This window comes from Somniosus microcephalus, chromosome 2, assembly GCF_052327205.1.
Source record: "Somniosus microcephalus isolate GS21.2 chromosome 2, FLI_Smic_1.0, whole genome shotgun sequence".
Lineage (NCBI taxonomy): Eukaryota > Metazoa > Chordata > Chondrichthyes > Squaliformes > Somniosidae > Somniosus > Somniosus microcephalus.
In genome coordinates this window covers 363,969,655-363,990,661 of record NC_140988.1, presented here as the reverse complement: position 1 = coordinate 363,990,661, position 21,007 = coordinate 363,969,655, and the positions used below count along the sequence as shown (strand labels likewise).

Sequence of the window (21,007 nt, the reverse complement as noted above, 5' to 3'; positions counted from 1 at the left end):
GTCATCTTTTGTTTCTTAACTTGTCCCATTACCATCTCCTTTTGCCTTGCACCATCATCCCTTTTGTCTCTTAATCTCTCCCGCCTTCCATCCAATCACAGACCTTCCCTTTTGTTCTTTCCTCCCCTCCCCCCTCTCCCTGCCCCTACACTTGCTTAAAAAACTTTTACATCGCCTACTTTTTCCAGTTCTGACGAAGGGTCATCGACCTGAAACGTTAACTCTGTTTCTCTCTCGACAGACGCTGCCTGACCGGCTGAGTATTTCCAGCATTTTCTGTTTTTATCTCCGAGAGCGCTATCCAGTTGGTCAGATTCCTCTGCCTTGTGTCAAATGTACAATGGATTCTGAAAAATTTCTACCACTCTTTTTTAAATTTGTTTTCTAAATTTTTTAAATGGAGAAACATTGGGCCAGATTTTGCAGTCAAAATAGCGACGAGGCAAATGGCGCTCGCTGCGATTTGTGCGTAAATAGTACAGCAACTTCATGTGAGGGGCAGATGTGCGGTTAAATACGAATATCCAGACATTGCTGTCTGAGATGCGTCGCTCTGCCATTTTCGCGAAGATGCCTTTTCACTGTCTCGTCATTGACACTCGTTGAGTGGCGTGAAGTTGCTGTATTTGCGCGGTAGATACGAACTAAAGTCACCACAGAAAAGTTAAGCCTTCTCATTTCAAGTTTTAATGAAGTGATAACTGTTAATTACTGCCAATCGACCTCCCTGGTACTGAAAATTAACTATTACAAGTTGAAGTCTCATTCCTTGTCTCATTGTTTAATTTTAAATGTCAAATTTTTTTAAAAGCTTACTTTTCTTTTCCATCTTTTTTTCTCTATCTCTCAGTCCAATTTTTCTTTCCTTCACTATTTCTCTTTCTGTACCTGATTTGACATTGAATTCACCCCCTCTAATTTACACTTCCTTCTCAACCCTTGTTTATTTCTCAATCCTTCAATCTGATTGGTTCAGGAGATACCCTGTCGGTTGCCCTATTCACTCAGATGCCCTGTTTCCCTCGCCGCTATCAGCTCGCACTTTCAGCAACTTAGTGTGCAAAAACCATTTTGAGCCAAAGGGCGCAGGAGTAAGTCTAACGGCAGGCGCCCTGCTACAGCAAAATCTGGCCTATTATTGCAATTAGGATCAGTCACTTTTCCGATATGTGGAGTAGCCTTAAATATTTGAAAGATGTGTTCGGAACAAGGCTCCCGCTAAGATGCGCGCACAGTAATCTGCAAGGCCCCACGCAGGCTGCTCACCGGCTTTTACATCGTGAATACCGCGCAGAACAAAGCGCAGCTCACAGGGAACACTGGTGAGGAACAGCCCTTTTTTCTTGAAAAATGAAGTGCACGTGAAACAAATTAGCATAATATATATACAGCGTCGGCAGTCACTGCTGCACCCCTCTCTGTCTACCCCTCCCCCACTTCTACAAAGAAATCACAGCAGCTACAAAGGAATATAAGTTTGGGTGTGCGAAGCAGAGCTGATAATATACTTGCTGTGCTAAACGAGCTGTAATGTCATTGGGAAGCCAGAGTGATGGTTGTTAGAGAAGCATGGTGCATCGTTAAGAATAGTACTGCGGGCTTTGCTGTTTACCTTCAGTAAACCTTCTGTGTCTACTTGTGTCTCCTAGCAACTTCTACGAGAGATGCAGCAGATGGCCAGTCGCCCTTTTGCCACCATCAATGTTGCCTTGGAGACAGAAGAGGAGCCGCCTGATCTCATTGGAGGAAGCATCAAGGTAACCAGTAGTGGCTTTGTTTACCTGTTGTGTTAAAAAGGAAGGGAACCGTTGATAAATCTCTACTTGTCTAGCTGGTGTTTGTTTTGCTGCTTTTGTTCTATTTACAAAATGGCCAGTTGTACCCAAGTGTTTGAGTTGTGGTGCTGAGCTGTACTATATTTGACTAACTTATAGAAACATAGAAGATAGGAGTAGGCCATTCGGCCCCTCGAGCCTGCTCCGCCATTCAATGAGATCATGGCTGATCATCCAAATTCAGTACCTTGTCCCTGCTTTCTCCCCATATCCCTTGATCCCTTTAGCTTTAAGAAATATATCTAACTCCTTCTTGAATATATTTAATGAATTGGCCTCCACTGCCTTCTGTGGTAGAGAATTCCACAGGTTCACCACTCTCTGGGTGAAGAAATTCCTCCTCATCTCAGTCCTAAATGGCTTACCCCTTATCCTTAGACTGTGATCCCTGGTTCTGGACTCCCCGGCCATCGGGAACATCCTTCCTGCATCCAGTCTGTCCAGTCCTGTTAGAATTTTATAAGCTTCAATGAGATCCCCTCTCATTCTTCTAAACTCCAGCGAGTATAAGCCCAATCGACCCAATCGCTCCTCATACGTCATTCCTGCCATCCCAGGTATCAGCCTGGTGAATCTTCGCTGCACTCCCTCCATGGCAAGAACATCCTTCCTCAGATAAGGCTACCAAAACTGCACACAATACTCAAGGTGTGGTCTCACCAAGGCCCTGTACAACTGCAGCAAGACATCCTTGTTCTTGTACTCGAACCTTCTTGCTACGAAGGCCAACATACCATTTACCTTCTTAACCGCCTGCTGCACCTGCATGCTTACCTTCAGCGACTGTTACACACGGACACCCAGGTCTCGTTGCACTTCCCCTTCTCCCAATCTATTGCCGTTCAGATAATCTGCCTTCCTGTTTTTCCCACCAAAGTGGATAATCTCGCATTTATCCACATTATACTGCTTCTGCCCAATCACCCAACCTGTCCAAATCATACTGGAGTTTCTCGACATCCTCCTCACAGCACACACGCCCACCCAGCTTTGTGTCATCTGCAAACTTGGGGATATTACATCTAGTTCCCTTGTTTAGATCATTTTATATATATTGTGAATAGCTGGGGTCCTAGGACCGATCCCTGCAGTACCCCACTAGTCACTGCCTGCCACTCGGAAAAAGAGCAATTTCTTCCAACTCTTTGCTTTCTGTCTGCCAACCAATTCTTTATCCAAGTCGGTACCTTGCCCCCAGTCCCATGTGCCTTAACTTTACACGCTAATCTCTTATGCGGGACCTTATCAAAAGCCTTCTGAAAGTCCAAATACACCACATCCACTGGTTCTCCCTTATCTATTCTACCAGTTACATCCTCAAAAAATTCCAGTAGATTAGTCAAGCACGATTTACCTTTTGGAAATCCATGTTGACTTTGTCCGATCCTGCCACTGTATTCCAAGTGCTCTGCTATTACATCTTTTATAATGGATTCTAGCATTTTCCCCACTTCCGATGTCAGGCTTACCGGTCTATAATTCCCTGTTTTCTCTCGACCACCTTTTTTGAATAGTGGGGTAACATTAGCTACCCTCCAATCCATGGGAACTGTTCCAGAGTCTATCGAATTTTGGAAGATGACCAGCAATGCATCTACTATTTCTAGGGCCACTTCCTTAAGTACCCTAGGATGTTGATTGTCAGACCTTGGGGATTTATTGGCTTTCAGTCCCATCAATTTCCCTAACATGATTTCCCTACAAATACTGCTTTCTTTTAGTTCCTCCCTCTCATTTAGACCCTATGTTCCCCAACATCTCTGGGAGGTTATTTGTGTCCTCCTTTGTGAAGACAGAACCCAAGTATGTATTTAATTGGTCTGCCATTTCTTTGTTCCCCATTATAAATTCCCTTGATTCTGACTGCAAGGGACCTACGCTTGACTTCACCAATCTTTTTCTCTTCACATATCTATAAAAGCTTTTACAGTCAGTTTTTATGTTCCCTGAAAGCTTACTCTCATATTCTATTTTCCCCTTCTTAATTAATCCCTTTGTCCTCCTTTGCTGAATCCTAAACTGCTCCCAATCCTCAGGTTTCCTGCTTTTTCTGGCCAATTTATATGTCTTCTCCTTGGATCTTATGCTATCCCTAATTTCCCTTGTTAGCCACGTTTGAGTCACCTTTTTTGATTTATTTTTATGCCAAACAGGGATGAACAAATTCTGTAGTTCATCCATGCGATCTTTAAATGTTTTCCATTGCCTATCCACCGTCAACCCTTTGAGTAGCATTCCCCAATCAATCCTACCCAACTCGCGCCTCATACCATCGTAGTTTCCTTTATTTAAATTCAAGACCCTAATCTCTGAGTCAACTACTTCACTCTCCATCTTAATGAAGAATTCTATCATATTATGATTGCTCTGACCCAAGGGGCCTCACACAAGATTGCTAATTAATCCTTTCTCATTACATAATACCCAGTCTAAGATGGCCTGATCTCTAGTTGGTTCCTCGACATATTGGTCCAGGAAACCATCTCGTATACACTCCAGGAATTCCTCCTCCACAGTATTGTTACTAATTTGGTTAGCCCAATCTATATGTAGATTAAAGTCACCCATGATAAGTGCTGTGCCCTTATTGCACGCGTCCCTAATTTCCCGTTTAATGCCATCCCCAACCTCCGCAGTACTTTTTGGAGGTCTGTATACCACTCCCACTAACGTTTTCTGCCCCATGGTATTTCTCAGTTCTACCCATACAGATTCCACATCATCAGAGCTATCCTTCCTTTCAATTGTGTTAATCCCCTCTTTAACCAGCAATGCTACCCCACCACCTTTTCCTTTTTGCCTATCTTTCCTGAATATTGAATACTCCTGGATGTTGAGTTCCCAGCCTTGGTCACCCTGGAGCCATGTTTCTGTAATCCCAATCATATCATATATCCGTCTACCTCTATTTGCGCAGCTAATTCATCCACGTTATTATGAATGCTTCTCGCATTAAGACACAAGGCCTTCAGGCTTGTTTTTTTAACACTCTTACACCTTTTAAAATTATTATTTACTGTGGCAATGTTTGATTTAAACCCTTGATTTCTCTGACTGCCACCTTTTGTTTTTCTCCTTCCTTTCTTTTGCTTCTATCCTTGTTTCCCTTTCCTCTGTCTCCCTGCTCAGGTTCCCAACCCCCTGCCATTTTAGTTTAAACCCTCCCCCAGAGCACTAGCAAACACTCCCCCGAGGACATCGGTCCCAGTCCTGCCCAGTTGCAAACTGTCCGGTCTGTACTGGTCCCACCTCCCCCAGAACTGGTTCCAATGTCCCAGGAATTTGAATCCCTCCCCCTTGCACCATTCCTCTAGCCACGTATTCATCCTTCTATTTCCACTCTGACTAGCACGTGGCACTGGTAGCAATCCTGTGATTACTACCTTTTGAGGTCCTATTTTTTAATTTACCTCCTAACTCCCTATATTCAGATTTTAGGACCTATCCCGTTTTTTTTATATCGTTGGTACCTATATGCACCACGACAACTGGCTGTTTACCCTCCCCTTCCAAAATGTTCTACAGCCGTTCTGAGACATCCTTGACCCTTGCACGAGGGAGGCAACATGCCATCCTGGAGTCTCGTTTGCGGCCGCAGAAACGCCTATCTATTCCCCTTACAATAGAATCCCCTATTACTATAGCTCTGCCCCTCTTTTTCCTCCCGTCCTGTGCAGCAGAACCACCCATGGTGCCAGGAAGTTGGCTGCTGCTGCCGTCCCCTGATAAGCCATCTCCCTCACCAACATCCAAAGCGGTATATCTGTTTGAGAGAGGGATAGCCACAGAGGACCCCTGCACTACCTGCCTGCGCCTACTACTCTGCCTGATGGTCACCCATTCTCTTCCTGCCTGTGCAGCCTTTACCTGTGGTGTGACCAACTCCCTGAACATGTTATCCACGACCTCCTCAGCATCGCGAATGCTCCAGTATGTATCCACTCGCAGCTCCAGCGCCGCAGTGCGGTCTGTCAGTAGCTGCAGCTGGATACACTTCCTGCACACATGGTCGTCAGGAATACAGGAAGCGTCCCTGATTGCCCACAGCGCAGAAGGAGCATACCACGGGGCCGAGCTCTCCTGCCATGACTTACCCTTTAATTAATTCAAATTAAATTAAATCAAATCAATCCCACCAATTACACTACAATTAAATGATATACTTAAGGGCCCTGGTTTACCAACAGTCCCCGCTACACCACAGACACCCTATAAACTATAAACCACAAAATTTAAGTTTGGAAAAAAGGAGAGAGAGAGAAATACTCACCAACCAATCACTTACCTACTTTCTGGTGACGTCACACTTCGATTACTTTTTACTCTTCTCTCTCCCTCCCTCTGAGCTCGGAGATTGGTAAGCCATAACATTGCCTGCCTCCATCCCCATCTGCATGGGATCGAGTAGCCGATGGTGCTGTAAAATGTTGGCTTTACTGATTCATTAGGGCTAGGCTCCTACCCCTGGAAGAGATTGGCAGAGAAGATGCAGGGAGGATGTTTCCCCTGGCTGGGGAGTCTAGAACCAGGGGTCGGCCATTTAGGACTGAGATGAGGAGAAATGTCTTCACTCATGGTGGTGAATCTTTGGAATTCTCTACCCCAGAGGGCTGTGGAGGCTCAGTCATTGAGTATATTCACAACAGAGATCAATAGATTGTTGAATATTAAGGGAATCGAGGAATATGGGGATAGTTCAGGAAAGTGGATTTGAGGTGGAAGATCAGCCATGATCTTATTGAATGGCGGAGCAGGGCCGAATGTCCTACTCCTGCTCCTATTTCTTATGTTCTTATGTAGAAGAAAAGGAAGTGACCATAAAATGGTTTCCTGAAGAGCGGAGCTCATGTTACTTTAAGTGAAAGGAATGATCAAAGGGTTTTCATGATCTAGTTCAGTGACCTTTCAGGTAAGGTACAATAGTATGTCAGAAAAGATGCAGAATGTCATCATGAACTCAAAAGTACTACTTCCCATCTCTCTGGCCTCCCTCCCTATGATTCAGAGCATTTCCTCCTCAGTGGAAGAGAGCACAGAGGTTTGGGGATCCGCCATCTCTCTCAGATTTCTCCCTGCTTTCTTGCCTCTGAAAAGGAGACCAAATTGGCCAACTTACCTTTGGTTACCATGACATCCAGTAATAAGTTCTTGACATGTAAGCATACAGAAATGAAGAGCATGAATGGACCAACTGGTCCATAGGCCATATCAGGGCCATAGGCTTGGGATAAGTTAAGGATGCAATGGTTATGACCAGCCTGATTCAGTCTGAGACAGTGGAGGATGAAGTCGGTGTTGACAGTACGATGTTTGTGGTGGGGGCCAAATATAATGGCTTTGGTCTCTTCCTGTTGTTTAGCAGAACGAAATTGCAGCTCATTCAAGACTGCATGTCAGACAAGCTGTCCGGGAACAAAAGCCAGTGGAGGGGTCAAGAGAGTTGGTGCAAAGGTTTAGCTGGTTGTTATCAGCATATATGGAAGCTGAGCCCATGTCTGTGGATGATGTTGCTCAGGAGCAGCATGTGGATGCAGAAGAGGAGGGCACCGAGGTTGCGGGGGGGAGGTGCTCTTGAAGTTAGATGGTACCATTGATAAAGGTGCTCTGGCTAAGAATGCTAGGTTAGAGCTGAAACAAGCAAGGGCAGTCCCACTGAGCTGGACAGTGGAGGAGAGATGTTAGAGGAGGATAGTTGGTTAACTGTGTCTAAAGCTGCAGAGAGGGCAAGGGCAGATAATGCACCATAGTCACAATGTTGCTCGTTGCTTTGGTTCGGGCTCTGTCGTCGCTGTGATGGGGTGGAAACCTGATTGGAGGGATTCAAACTGGGAGTTGCGGGATAGCTGGGCATGGATCTGAGAGGCAACAACCCATTGATACGGAAAGGAGGTTGGAGGTGGAATGGTAGTTTCCACGGGCATGCGTGTTTGTCTTATTTTGAGGAGAATGGGTGATAGCGGCCTTGGCAAGTTATCTTAACTCGCATGGGAGCCAGGAAGGGAAGTTGGGTGGCCAGCAAATTAGTGGGAATGGGATTGAGTGGCGAGGAAGTGGGTCTCATGGACAAGATAAGCTCAGAGGGGGCATGGGGGTTCGGGCAGATGGCATCGAAACATTTGCAACATTACCAACATTTATGGGATATTTAACTTAACTCGACTGTTTCTGTTTTGCACATTGTTTATATTTTCTCAGTAATTAGCTCATTCGTGTTGCCCTGTTTGTGGCACTTGTTTTCTGTGCAAGTGCCTCAGTATCTCTACCTGTCGTGTGCAGAAATCCACTGGGGAGAAGCTTCTTTTGCACGCACACTTTCCGTTTGTGTTACTAGGCACACGTTAACTCCTGCGTACCAAGTTGGGAGGCACAGTAAGTTGTGCAGATGGGGGCAGGAAGTTACAACGGGACATAGACGGATTAAGCGAGTGGGCAAAACTATGGCAGGTGGAGTTCAATGTGGGTCATCCACTTTGGATCCAAGAAAGATACCTATTTTCTTAATGGTAAGCAACTAGGAACTGTGGAGGATCAAAGAGATTTGGTTATCAATGCACACAAGCCACTAAAATACAGTGAACAGGTACAAAATATAATCAAAAGGGCGAATGAAATCTTTATCTCAAGAGGCCTGTAATACATAGAAACATAGAAGATAGGAGCAGGAGTAGGCCATTCGGCCCCTCGAGCCTGCTCCGCCATTTAATGCGGTCATGGCTTATCATCCAAATTCAGTACCCTGTCCCTTTTTTCTCCCCATATCCCTTGATCCCCTTAGCCTTAAGAAATATATCTAACTCCTTCTTGAATATATTTAATGAATTGGCCTCAACTGTCTTCTGTGGTAGAGAATTCCACAGGTTCACCACTCTCTGGGTGAAGAAATTCCTCCTCATCTCAGTCCTAAATGGCTTACCCCTTATCCTTAGACTGTGACCCCTGGTTCTGGACTCCCCCGCCATCGGGAACAGCCTTCCTGCATCTAGTCTGTCCAGTCCTGTCAGAATTTTATAAGTTTCAATGAGATCCCCTCTCATTCTTCTAAACTCTAGTGAATATAAGCCCAATCGACCCAATCTCTCCTCGTACGTCATTCCTGCCATCCCAGGTATCAGTCTGGTGAATCTTCGCTGCACTCCCTCCATGGCAAGAACATCCTTCCTCAGATAAGGCTACCAAAACTGCACACAATACTCGAGGTGTGGTCCCACCAAGGCCCTGTACAACTGCAGCAAGACATCCTTGCTCCTGTACTCGAATCCTCTCGCTATGAAGGCCACCATGCCATTTGGCTTCTTAACCACCTGCATGCTTACCTTCAGCGAATGGTGCACAAGGGCACCCAGGTCTCTCTGCACTTCCCCTTTTCCCAATCTATAGCCGTTCAGATAATCTGCCTTCCTGTTTTTGCCACTAAAGTGGATAACCTCGCATTTATCCACATTATACTGCATCTGCCCAATTGCCCAACCTGTCCAAATCGTACTGGAGTTTCTCGGCCTCCTCTTCACAGCACACACGCCTACCCAGCTTTGTGTCGTCTACAAACTTGGAGATATTACATGTAGTTCCCTCGTCTAGATCATTAATATATATTGTGAATAGCTGGGGTCCTAGCACCGATCCCTGCGGTACCCCACTAGTCACTGCCTTCCATTCGGAAAAAGACCAGTTTATTCCAACTCTTTGCTTCCTGTCTGCCAACCAGTTTTCTGTCCAAGTCAGTACCTTACCTCCAATCCCATGTGCTTTCACTTTGCACGCTAGTCTCTTATGCGGGACCTTATCAAAAGCCTTCTGAACATCCAAATACACCACATCTACTGGTTCTCCCTTATCTATTCTACCAGTTACATCCTCAAAAAAATTCCAGTAGATTAGTCAAGCACGATTTACCTTTTGTAAATCCATGTTGACTTTGTCCGATCCTGTCACTGCTTTCCAAGTGCTCTGCTATTACATCTTTTATAATGGACTCTAGCATTTTCCCCACTTCCGATGTCAGGCTTACCGGTCTATAATTCCCCGCTTTCTCTCTACCACCTTTTTTGAATAGTGGGGTAACATTAGCTCCCCTCCAATCCATGGGTACTGTTCCAGAGTCTATCGAATTTTGGAAGATGACCAGCAATGCATCTACTATTTCTAGGGCCACTTCCCTAAGTACCCTAGGATATAGATTATCAGGCCCTGGGGATTTATCGGCCTTCAATCCCGTCAATTTCCCTAACACCATTTCCCTACAAATACTGATTTCATTCAGTTCCTCCCTCTCAGTAGACCCCCCTCTCAGTAGACCCTATGTTCCCCGACATCTCTGGGAGGTTATTTGTGTCCTCCTTTGTGAACAGAACCAAAGTATGTATTTAATTGGTCTGCCATGTCTTTGTTCCCCATTATAAATTTCCCTGATTCTGACTGCAAGGGACCTACGCTTGACTTCACCAATCTTTTTCTCTTCACATATCTATAAAAGCTTTTACAGTCCGTTTTTATGTTCCCTGCAAGCTTACTCTCAATCTATTTTCCCCCTCTTAATTAATCCCTTTGTCCTCCTTTGCTGAATCCTAAACTGCTCCCAATCCTCAGGTTTGCTGCTCTTTCTGGCCAATTTATGTGTCCTCTCCTTGGATCTTATGCTATCCCTAATTTCCCTTGTTTGCCAATGTTGAGTCACCTTTTTTGTTTTATTTTTATGGCAAACCGGGATGAACAAATTCTGTAGTTCATGCATGCGATCTTTAAATGTTTGCCATTGCCTATTCACCGTCAACCCTTTAAGTAACATTCCCCAATCCATCCTAGCCAACTCGCGCCTTATACCATCATAGTTTCCTTTATTTAAATTCAGTACCCAAATCTCTGAGTCAGCTACTTCACTTTCCATCTTAATGAAGAATTCTATCATATTATGATCGCTCCTACCCAAGGGGCCTCGCACAACAAGATTGCTAATTAATCTTTTCTCATTGCATAATGCCCAGTCTGAGATGGTCTGATCTCTAGTTGGTTCCTCGACATATTGGTCCAGGAAACCATCCCGTATGCACTCTAGAAATTCCTCTTCCACAGTATTGTTACTAATTTGGTTAGACCAATCTATATGTAGATTAAAGTCACCCATGATAACTGCTGTGCCCTTATTGCACGTGTCTCTAATTTCCCGTTTAATGCCATCCCCAACCTCGGCATTACTGTTTGGGGGTCTGTATACAACTCCCACTAACGTTTTCTGCCCCTTGGTATTTCTCAGCTCTACCCATACAGATTCCACATCATCAGAGCTAATATCCTTCCTTACTATTGTGTTAATCTCTTTAACCAGCAATGCTGCCCCACCGCCTTTTTCCTTTTTGCCTGTCCTTCCTGAATATTGGAATACCCCTGGATGTTAAATTCCCAGCCTTGGTCACCCTGGAGCCATGTCTCCTTAATCCCAATTATATGATATCCGTTTACATCTATTTGCGCAGCTAATTCATCCACCTTATTACGAATGCTCCTCGCATTAAGACACAAAGCCTTCAGGCTTGTTTTTTTTTAACACTCTTAGACATTTTAGAATTATTGTTTACTGCGGCCATGTTTGATTTACACCCTTGATTTCTCTGACTTCCACTTTGGAAGGAACTTGTACTTCAGTTGTACAGAGCCGCGGTCAGACCCCAACAGTTTTCAGAAACACCCAAGGATATATTGGCCTTGGAGGTGGTGCTGTGCAGATTCACCAGAATTATACGAGGGCTCAAAGGGTTAAATTATGAGGACAGGTTGCAGAAACCTGACTAGTATTCCCTTGCGTTTTAATCGTTATGGGGTGATCGAATTGAGGTATTTAACATTATAAAAGGATTTGATAGGGTAGATAAAAGAGAAACTATTTCCTCCTGAGGGAAAATTAGAGCTTGCCCATTTAGGAGTGAAATCAGGAAGTACTTGGCTATAAAGGGTAGTAAAAATCTGGAATTATCTCTCTCTTTACCACCCCCCCCCCCCAACCACCAAAGGGCTGTAAATGCTGGGTCAATTGAAATTTTCAAAACTGAGTGACAGCTTTTTATTAGGTAGGGGTATGGAGGGCTATGGATCACAGATAAGCCATGAATGGTGGAACAGGTTCGAGGGGCTGAATGGCCTATTCCTGTTCCTGTGTCCCATGTAATCACTCTCAACTGCTCAGAATGGGTGGAGAAATGCCATGGGGACAGAAGTAAGTCAGAGTTTGGGCTGTCGCCGGGGTAGGTGGTCACTATCGTCCAGCTTGATCCTCATGGAGAATTTTGATCACTCAATGGGATGAGATTCTACGGCTGCTTTATGCCAGTGGTTGTTTAACACAGATTTTACAATATATGAAAAAGGGTAGTGTCCAAAATTTCTACAGTTTGCTTTCTGTCAGTCATCAAATACTTTCACCGACTAAAACCTTCCACTGGACAAATAGAAGTGGTTTGTGAAACATGCCTCATCTCTGTTCACGCTGGTATTTGTATTTTTGTTAGTGTTGCACATTTTTATAATGCACAGAAAAATCATTGATGTGGACATTTAATTGAGTCCCATGTGTTAACCTGCCAGATTTATTATTTTTAGAAAAATGTTAACAGCAGTTTTATTCCTCTTTGCTTGACAGGGTTTGCTGCAAGCAACACTACTGTGTTTTGGTGTAGTCTTTGGGTTTTTTTTCTTGGTAAGTTTGAGAGTTCAGGTAAAAGCAAAGCCTTGCCAGCTTTCACATTTTCCAAGAATTATGTGGCTAATGTGTAGTTCTCGTGTACAGTTGCTCTTTGTTCCCTGCCCCCGAGCCAAGGATTCTAACAGCCATTCCATCTCTCTTTGCGGTGACCCTCCCCACCACTGCGAAGTGTGAATTTGTGGACATTGGCTGAACAGGATCAGGCTGAGCTGTGTAGATGAATTGAATAGCCAGTGGACACTCCGAGTCAAGGCTCACGCATGAAGAATAGGTAGTTCCTGCGTGGCTACATGAGGTTAGCGGCATCAGAAAAAAGGGGTTCTAGCGCACGCTACCCAGTACTTTTAGTGCCGTGGGACATTTTTTAACACCTTTGAGGTGTTTTCTACATTAAAGACGTGATGTAAATTCAAGCTGCAGTTGAAGAATGGGCTGAGGTGAATATTTGGCCCCTTGGGTAGCGAGCCACATGGTTAGATGGGGAAAAAACCAAACGGGTATGGGTAAAAGCAAGTTTCTCGGACAGGGAAGTCATGCGATTGGTGGTCCAAAGAGGTGTGTATTGGGACCAATCTTATATTTCCTTTCTATATAAATGATCAGATCTTCGGAATTGAAAGAACAGTAGTTTGTGATGATAAAGATTGGGGGCGGAGGGGATGTCATGAATCTTGCCATTCATGTAGAAATGACTCATGAGATAACACTGGGCGGCCAGCTGGTGGCGCCGTCCAAGGAAAGTATAAATACTCGGGCGTGGGCCCAGCTTGTTCAGGACGTTTTTGTAACCAGGAACTAGTGATGTAACTAGAGCTGATGGTTGTGAAACAGTTGATGAAAGCCTTGTTTTATACTCAAACCAAGTGCTTAGTACTTTTCTTACGTCGGGGGATACAACAAATTGTGACGCAAATTGTGAAAGACTGCAGGAGGACATAGGCTTATGGGATGGGCAGGTGGTTGGTCGATGCCGTTCAATGTGATCGCACCTTTTGGAATGAGGAATGCGGAAAGCGAAACTGCTGTAAATGGTGAAATTTTAAATGGATTGGAAGAACCTCGGTGTTCAGATCCCGAGGTTATGACAGATGGTAACGCAAGTGGACATGGCCATGAAAAGGGCAAATGGAATCCTTGATTTTGAACTTGCACAAGACCTTATTTAGGCTGCAGTTGGAGTATTGTGTGCAGTTTTAGGTATTCCATTATAGGAAGTATGGAAAAAGTACTGTGTAGATTCATTGAAACGCAGCCAAGTATGAGGATTTCTCTCTTCACTAGACTTGAGAAGAGAATGAATGGGGTACCTGATGGAGGCCTTCAATGTTATGAAGGTTTATGATCCACGTCCCCCGTAAGCCGCACTGCCTCCTGTGCGGCCTGCCTGCCTCCCCCGGTGTGAAAGCCGGTGAGCAGCCTGCGCGGGACCTCTCTGACGACTGCGCGGCCGTGTAGCTTAGCAGGAACATTGGTTATGATTGTTTTCATCGGTCAACAAGGCAGTAACAAAAAGGTACAAACTTAAACTAATCACACAGTTCATTAAATGGGAAATTAGGATTTTTATTTTTTAACAGAGGGTGGCTAGAATTTGGAATTCCCTGCCACGACTGCTGTTGAAGCAGAGTCTATGTTTGGGAGAGTAAAGCGGGAGCGTGTGTGGTAAACCACTGTTTGTATTCCTGTTTGTCCTGTTTGTATTCCACTGTGTACATGCCTGGACATGCCTCGGCTGACTCCTCCCACAGGTCCTAGTATAAAGGTGACTGCTCCCCAGCCCTTGGTATCCTGGACCGGTCGACCACTCGAGGCAGACCTCCATTCTGTTGTTAATAAAAGCCTTCAGTTACTCTTCTAACTCTCAGTCTTTTATGAGTAATTGATAGCGCATCAATTTTATTAACAACATTTTTATAATGGAGAAGATCCTCACACCAGCATGCCTGGACTTAGATCATCGGGAGGCGGACGCATCCACCAAGTTTACTCACTGGCTTAAGTGTTTCGAAAAATTCCTGACCGCCTCCGAAGCAATCAAATCGGACGAGGACAAACTGGATGTCCTGACCTCCAAAGTGAACCACCGAGTGTACTCGGTCATCCAAGACGCGACCTCGTACGCGGATGCTATCAAGCTCCTCAAGGACCAGTACACGCGCCCAGTGAACGAAGTGTACGCCAGGCACCTCCTGGGGAGTCGTAAACAACAACCTGGGGAATCGACCGTGGAATACCTTCAGGCACTGTCTGTGCTTGGCCGGGCCTGTGGTTGTAAGGATGTAAAGGCCGCCGTGTACACAGAGGAACTTATCCGGGACGCTTTTGTAGCGGGCCACAGATCCAATTACACACGACAGCGACTGTTGGAGCAGAGTAACCTCGACCTCAACAAGGCCTCTGAACTCGCACTATCGTTGGATGCAGCCTACCAGGGCATGGATGCCTACTCCTCTGCACCGTGGACGCCGCGGGGAATGACAGCCTGGGACACGGTAGGACCGCCTCATAGCGCCGTGCCACCCCAGCCACACCCCAACAACGGCCCAACTACCGCAGCAGTGTCCCAAGGCCAGACAGCAGTGCCCCAAGGCCAGAAATGCTACTTCTGTGGCCAGGCAAAACACCCCAGAGCGCGCTGCCCGGCGAAAAACGCGATCTGCTCGGGCTGCGGGAAGAAGGGACACTACGCTAGCGTCTGCAGGGCCAAAGCCACCCCGAACCCCAGCAGCGCCGCGTGTGGGCCATGCGGGCCGCCATTTTGGACCTCCCCGGCCGTGTGCGAATCACCGGTACAGCAGCCATTTTGGACGCCTCCAGCCACATGGGGATCATGGACGCCGCCATCTTGGACGACAGCCGGGACGCAGCAGGCCCCCGACACCGCCTCATCTGATACCCGCAGCGACACACCGACCCCTACGCTGGCATCCGTTACACTGGACCAAGCGAGACCGCACCAACTGGCCAGTTCCACAATGGACATTAAGGTAAATGGTCACGATACAATCTGCCTTTTTGACTCTGGGAGCACGGAGAGCTTCATCCACCCCGACACGGTGCGGCGTTGCTCTCTCCCAGTCCTGCCTGCGCAACAGCGGATTTCTATGGCCTCCGAGTCCCAGTCGGCGGACATCGGCGGCTACTGCGTGGTGACACTCGTAGTAAACGGGACCGTGTACGATCATTTTAAACTTCTGGTCCTGCCTGACCTCTGCGCTGCCGTCCTGCTGGGGTTAGATTTTCAGTGCCACCTTAAAAGTGTTACGATGGCGTACGGTGGACCCCTACCCCCACTCACAGTCCGCAGCCAGCAGCTTCCAAATTGCCCGCCGCGCACCAGGTGCAACCTCTCCACACTCAGAGTCACCCCCCCACCACTGTTTGCTAACCTCACCCCCGACTGTAAGCCCATCGCCACAAAGAGCAGGCGATACAGTGCCGGGGACAGGGTTTTCATTAAAACCGAAGTGGAGCGGCTCCTGAAAGAAGGGATTATTGAGGGCAGCACCAGCCCCTGGCGAGCCCAGGTTGTGGTCGTTAAGACCAGCGAGAAGCAGCGCCTGGTCATCGACTACAGCCAGACAATAAATCGCTACACCCTGCTGGACGCCTACCCACTCCCCCGTATAGCTGATATGGTCAACCAGATCGCACAGTACCGCGTCTTCTCGACCATTGACCTGAAATCAGCATACCACCAGCTCCCCATCCGCCCTGAGGACCGCCAGTACACTGCCTTTGAGGCAAACGGCCGCCTCTATCACTTCCTTAGGGTTCCCTTTGGCGTCACCAACGGGGTCTCCATCTTCCAAAGGGAGATGGACCGGATGGTAGATCAAAATGCGTTGCAGGCCACTTTCCCATATCTGGACAATGTGACCATCTGCGGCCGTGACTTGCAGGACCATGACGCAAACCTCTCAAAATTCCTCCGCACCGCCCAACTCCTAAACCTGACATATAACAAGGAGAAGTGCATATTCCGCACAAACCGCCTCGCCATCCTTGGCTGTGTTGTGGAACACGGAGTCATCGGCCCCGACCCCGACCGGATGCGTCCCCTTATGGAACTTCCACTGCCCCACTGCCTCAAGGCCCTGAAGAGGTGCCTAGGGTTTTTCTCCTATTACGCCCAGTGGGTCCCCTACTATGCGGACAAGGCCCGTCCGCTGATCAAGTCCACCTCTTTTCCCTTGACGGCAGAGGCCCGCTTAGCCTTCCACCGTATCAAGGAGGACATTGCCAAAGCCACCATGCACGCAGTGGACGAATCCATCCCCTTCCAGGTGGAAAGCGACGCGTCCGACTTTGCCCTGGCCGCTACCCTCAATCAGGCGAGGAGACCCGTGGCCTTCTTTTCACGAACCCTCCAAGGCCCGGAGACCAGACACTCCGCTGTTGAGAAGGAGGCCCAGGCGATTGTGGAGGCTGTGCGTCATTGGAGGCACTACCTGGCCGGAAAACGATTTACCCTGCTCACTGACCAGCGTTCAGTTGCTTTTATGTTTAACAACAAGCAGAGGGGCAAAATCAAAAATGACAAGATCTTGAGGTGGAGAATCGAACTTTCCACCTACAACTACGAGATCTTGTACCGGCCCGGGAAGCTAAATGAACCCCCGGATGCGCTATCGCGTGGCACCTGCGCCAGCGCGCAGATCGATAGACTACGGGTCCTCCACAATGACCTCTGCCACCCGGGGGTCACCAGGTTCTTCCACCTCATCAAGGCCCGCAACCTGCCTTACTCTATTGAGGAGGTCAGGACCATGACCAGGAACTGCCAAGTCTGCGCTGAGTGCAAACCACACTTTTATAGACCAGACAGGGCCCACCTGATAAAAGCCACTCGCCCCTTCGAGCGCCTGAGCGTTGATTTTAAAGGGCCTCTCCCCTCCTCCGACCGCAATGTGTACTTCCTCAATATTATTGATGAGTACTCCCGTTTCCCGTTCGCCTTCCCCTGCCCGGACATGACCAGTGCCACGGTCATTAAATGTCTGAACAACCTCTTCACCCTGTTCGGCTTCCCCAGCTATATCCATAGCGACCGGGGCTCATCGTTTATGAGCGACGAACTCCATCAGTACCTGCTAACTAGGGGTATTGCCACAAGCAGGACCACCAGTTACAACCCCCGGGGGAACGGACAGGTGGAAAGAGAAAATGCGACAGTTTGGAAGGCCGTCCTGCTAGCCTTAAAGTCTAGGGGCCTTCCAACCTCCCGCTGGCAGGATGTGCTCCCCGATGCGCTCCACTCTATTCGGTCACTGCTCTGCACTGCCACTAACGCCACCCCTCATGAGAAAATGTTTGTCTTCCCAAGGAAGTCCACATCAGGGACATCGCTACCGCCATGGCTGACGTCCCCAGGGCCGGTCCTACTGAGAAGACACGTGAGGACCCATAAAACGGACCCCCTGGTCGAGAGGGTCGACCTCCTCCACGCCAACCCCCAGTATGCTTACATCGCATACCCGGACGGGCGGGAGGACACAGTCTCCATAAGAGACCTTGCACCCTCGGGGACCACAGTAACCCACTACCCACTACCACCCCCCCCCACGATCCGATATCCAGCCCCAGCAGACGGCAGGCCTGGGCCCCGCGACCCGCTCGACATCTACAAGGACGACACGCCTGTGCCACAGCCTGCGCTGGACTCGACGCCGGAAGCTTCACTACCCCTGCCGTCGCCACGCCGATCACAGCGGCAGACAAGACCTCCGGAGAGACTCCAATACACTAACTTTTAATACACTTCACCCCGCCGGACTCAATTTTAAACAAGGGGTGAATGTGGTAAACCACTGTTTGTATTCCTGTTTGTATTCCACTGTGTACATGCCTGGACATGCCTCGGCTGACTCCTCCCACAGGTCCTAGTATAAAGGTGACTGCTCCCCAGCCCTTGGTATCCTGGACCGGTCGACCACTCGAGGCAGACCTCCATTCTGTTGTTAATAAAAGCCTTCAGTTACTCTTCTAACTCAGTCTTTTATGAGTAATTGATAGCGCATCAGCGTGTAAATAGACTAGCTGGCTGAAGGAGAAAAACACTGACGCAGGCTAAATGGCCTGTTCCTGCGCTGTAACATTCTGTGATCTATGATAATTAATGAGTGCCCCCAATTATGGCATTATGTCTTTGCTTGGCTCATGAGGGTTCTCAAAGGTGCCAGTGGGGGGATGCAAGAAGCATCTGTTCCCACAGTTGATTTTTGTCGAAGTTGCCATGCCAGTGGAGTACTGAAGGAGCTTTACACTCTTCACAGTGCCGTTTTGCAAATGGGGTGTTAAACCAGGATCCCATTTGTCTGGTCAGGTGGCTGTAAACGATGCTATTAGTCTATTAGAAATTCTCCCAGTGTCAGCCAGTGGAGTATAGTATGTGTCCGTGCCGTGGTCAGGTGCACAGCGGTATGCGGACACATTGTATTGAGTGCCTGGCTTGCCAGGTTCCTCCTGAGGAGCTCTTGGTACCTGCTTGTCCGTCTTATGAGTCCGCCTTGTGAGAGGAACACTAGCAACATGTTTTTGCTAATTCATTCCTACCTCCGTACCCGGTCAGAGAAGTTGTAATTTGCAATACCACATCATGCCAATTGGGTGTCCAAATGTAAAATACAAGCACCATCCAATTTCAATAAAGATAGACTTGGCACATTTAATGTTCCTTTTTGTGTAATTGATTTTTTTTTGTAATGAAACATAAAATGCTATAAATGATTAATATGTTAAAAAAAAAAATGTTCTTCCAGCCATTTATATTGTAAGCTTGGATTTATTCTTTTGAAATATAAAATAGCATTAAAGCCTAAAATGAGCTTAGTTTCTTGAATTTCATTTCATAGTTTGTGAAATTTGTGATTCTGTCTGTAGTTTGATGCTTTCTTAGGGACTTTCAGTACCTAAACTTACGACAAGTTATCAAAATACTGGCTTGTTGGGTGGCATTATGCAGTGATAGATGAGTTTATTTCTGTTATGCCTCAGTCCACTATGTTTCTAATCTTTAATATGTTGCTGCTTGAAAGCGCCATTTATATAATGTCTTTCATGACCTCAGGACATGCCAAAGCATTTCAAACCTAATGAAGTATTTTTGAAATGTACTCACTATATTATAATGTAGGGAAATGCAGCGGCAGTCATTTTGCACACAGCAAGGTCCCACAAATCACGAGATGATGACCAGATCATCTGTCTTAGTGACGTTGGTGGCATAAATAGAGGGATGAATGTTAGCCTGGACTTCTCCCCTGCTTGAACCCACATCCTTCTGGCTCAGGTGAGAGTGGCACTAGGAGTGGCTCAGCTGCACAGGAGGGGAGGAAGAAGAGTGGGAGAGCAATAGTGATGGGGGATTCTATCGTAAGGGGAACAGATAAGACGTTTCTGTGGCCGCAGACGTGACTCCAGGATGGTATGTTGCCTCCCTAGTGCCAGGGTCAAGGATGTCACCGAACGGCTGCAGGGCATTCTGAAGGGGGAGGGTGAACAGTCAGAGGTCATGGTTCACATCGGTACCAACGACATGGGTAGAAAGAGGGATGAGGTCCTGCAACAAGAATTTAAGGTGCTAGGTAGCAGATTAAAAAGCAGGACCTCAAAGGTTGTAATCTCTGGATTACTCCCAATGCCACGTGCTAGTGAGTATAGGAATAGGAGGATAGAGTAGATGAATGCGTGGCTAAAGAGTTGGTGCAGGAGGGAGGGCTTTAGTTTCCTGGATCACTGGGTCTGCTTCTGGGGAAGGTGGGACCTGTACAAGTCGGACGGGTTGCACCTGAACGGGACCAAAATCCTTGTGGGGAGGTTTGCTAGTACTGTTGGGGGGTGGGGGGTTAAACTAACTTGGCAGGGGGATGGGATACAGAGTGGAGCTATAGTAGGGGGTGATGCACAGTCAAATAGAGGAAAAAACAACTCAGCCTGGAAGGCAGAGCAAATATGTAATGGCACAAAGGAGTATGGCAAGGCTGGATGGCATTTATTTTAATGCAAGGAGTCTTGCGAGTAAGGCAGATGAATTGAATGTGTTGATGAACACATGGGAGTATGATATTGTTGCTATCACAGAGACATGGTTGCGGGAGGGGCAGGACTGGCAGCTCAATATTCTGGGGTATAGAATCTTCATGCAAGACAGAGGGGTTGTAAAAGAGATGGGGGTGTCGCGTTATTAATCGAGTCAATTACTGCTGTAAGGAGGGATGATATTTTAGTAGGTTCCTCTAATGAGGCCATATGGGTAGAACTTAAAAACAAAAAGGGGGCATGCTGGGAGTGTACTATAGGCCCCCAAACAGTCAGGGGGAGATGGAGGAACAGATATGTAGGCAAATCTCAGAAAAGTGTAGAAATAATAGTGTAATAATAGTAGGGGATTTCAACTTCCCCAATATTAACTGGGATAGTCAGAGTGTGAAAGGCTGAGAGGGTGCAGAATTCTTAAAGTGCATCCAGGAGAGCTTTT

General features: G+C 47.0%; 1 protein-coding gene across 1 annotated transcript in view; it reads left to right on the top strand.

Annotated features, from left to right (window-relative positions):
* atrn (attractin) overlaps positions 1-21,007 on the top strand; it is a gene marked incomplete at its 5' end in the record, with an annotated part of 337,365 nt that overhangs the window by 264,445 nt on the left and 51,913 nt on the right. The window contains one exon of the mRNA XM_085967067.1: positions 1,650-1,757. Coding sequence (XP_085823193.1) covers positions 1,650-1,757 — 108 coding nt within the window. The remainder of the gene's footprint in view (positions 1-1,649; positions 1,758-21,007) is intronic.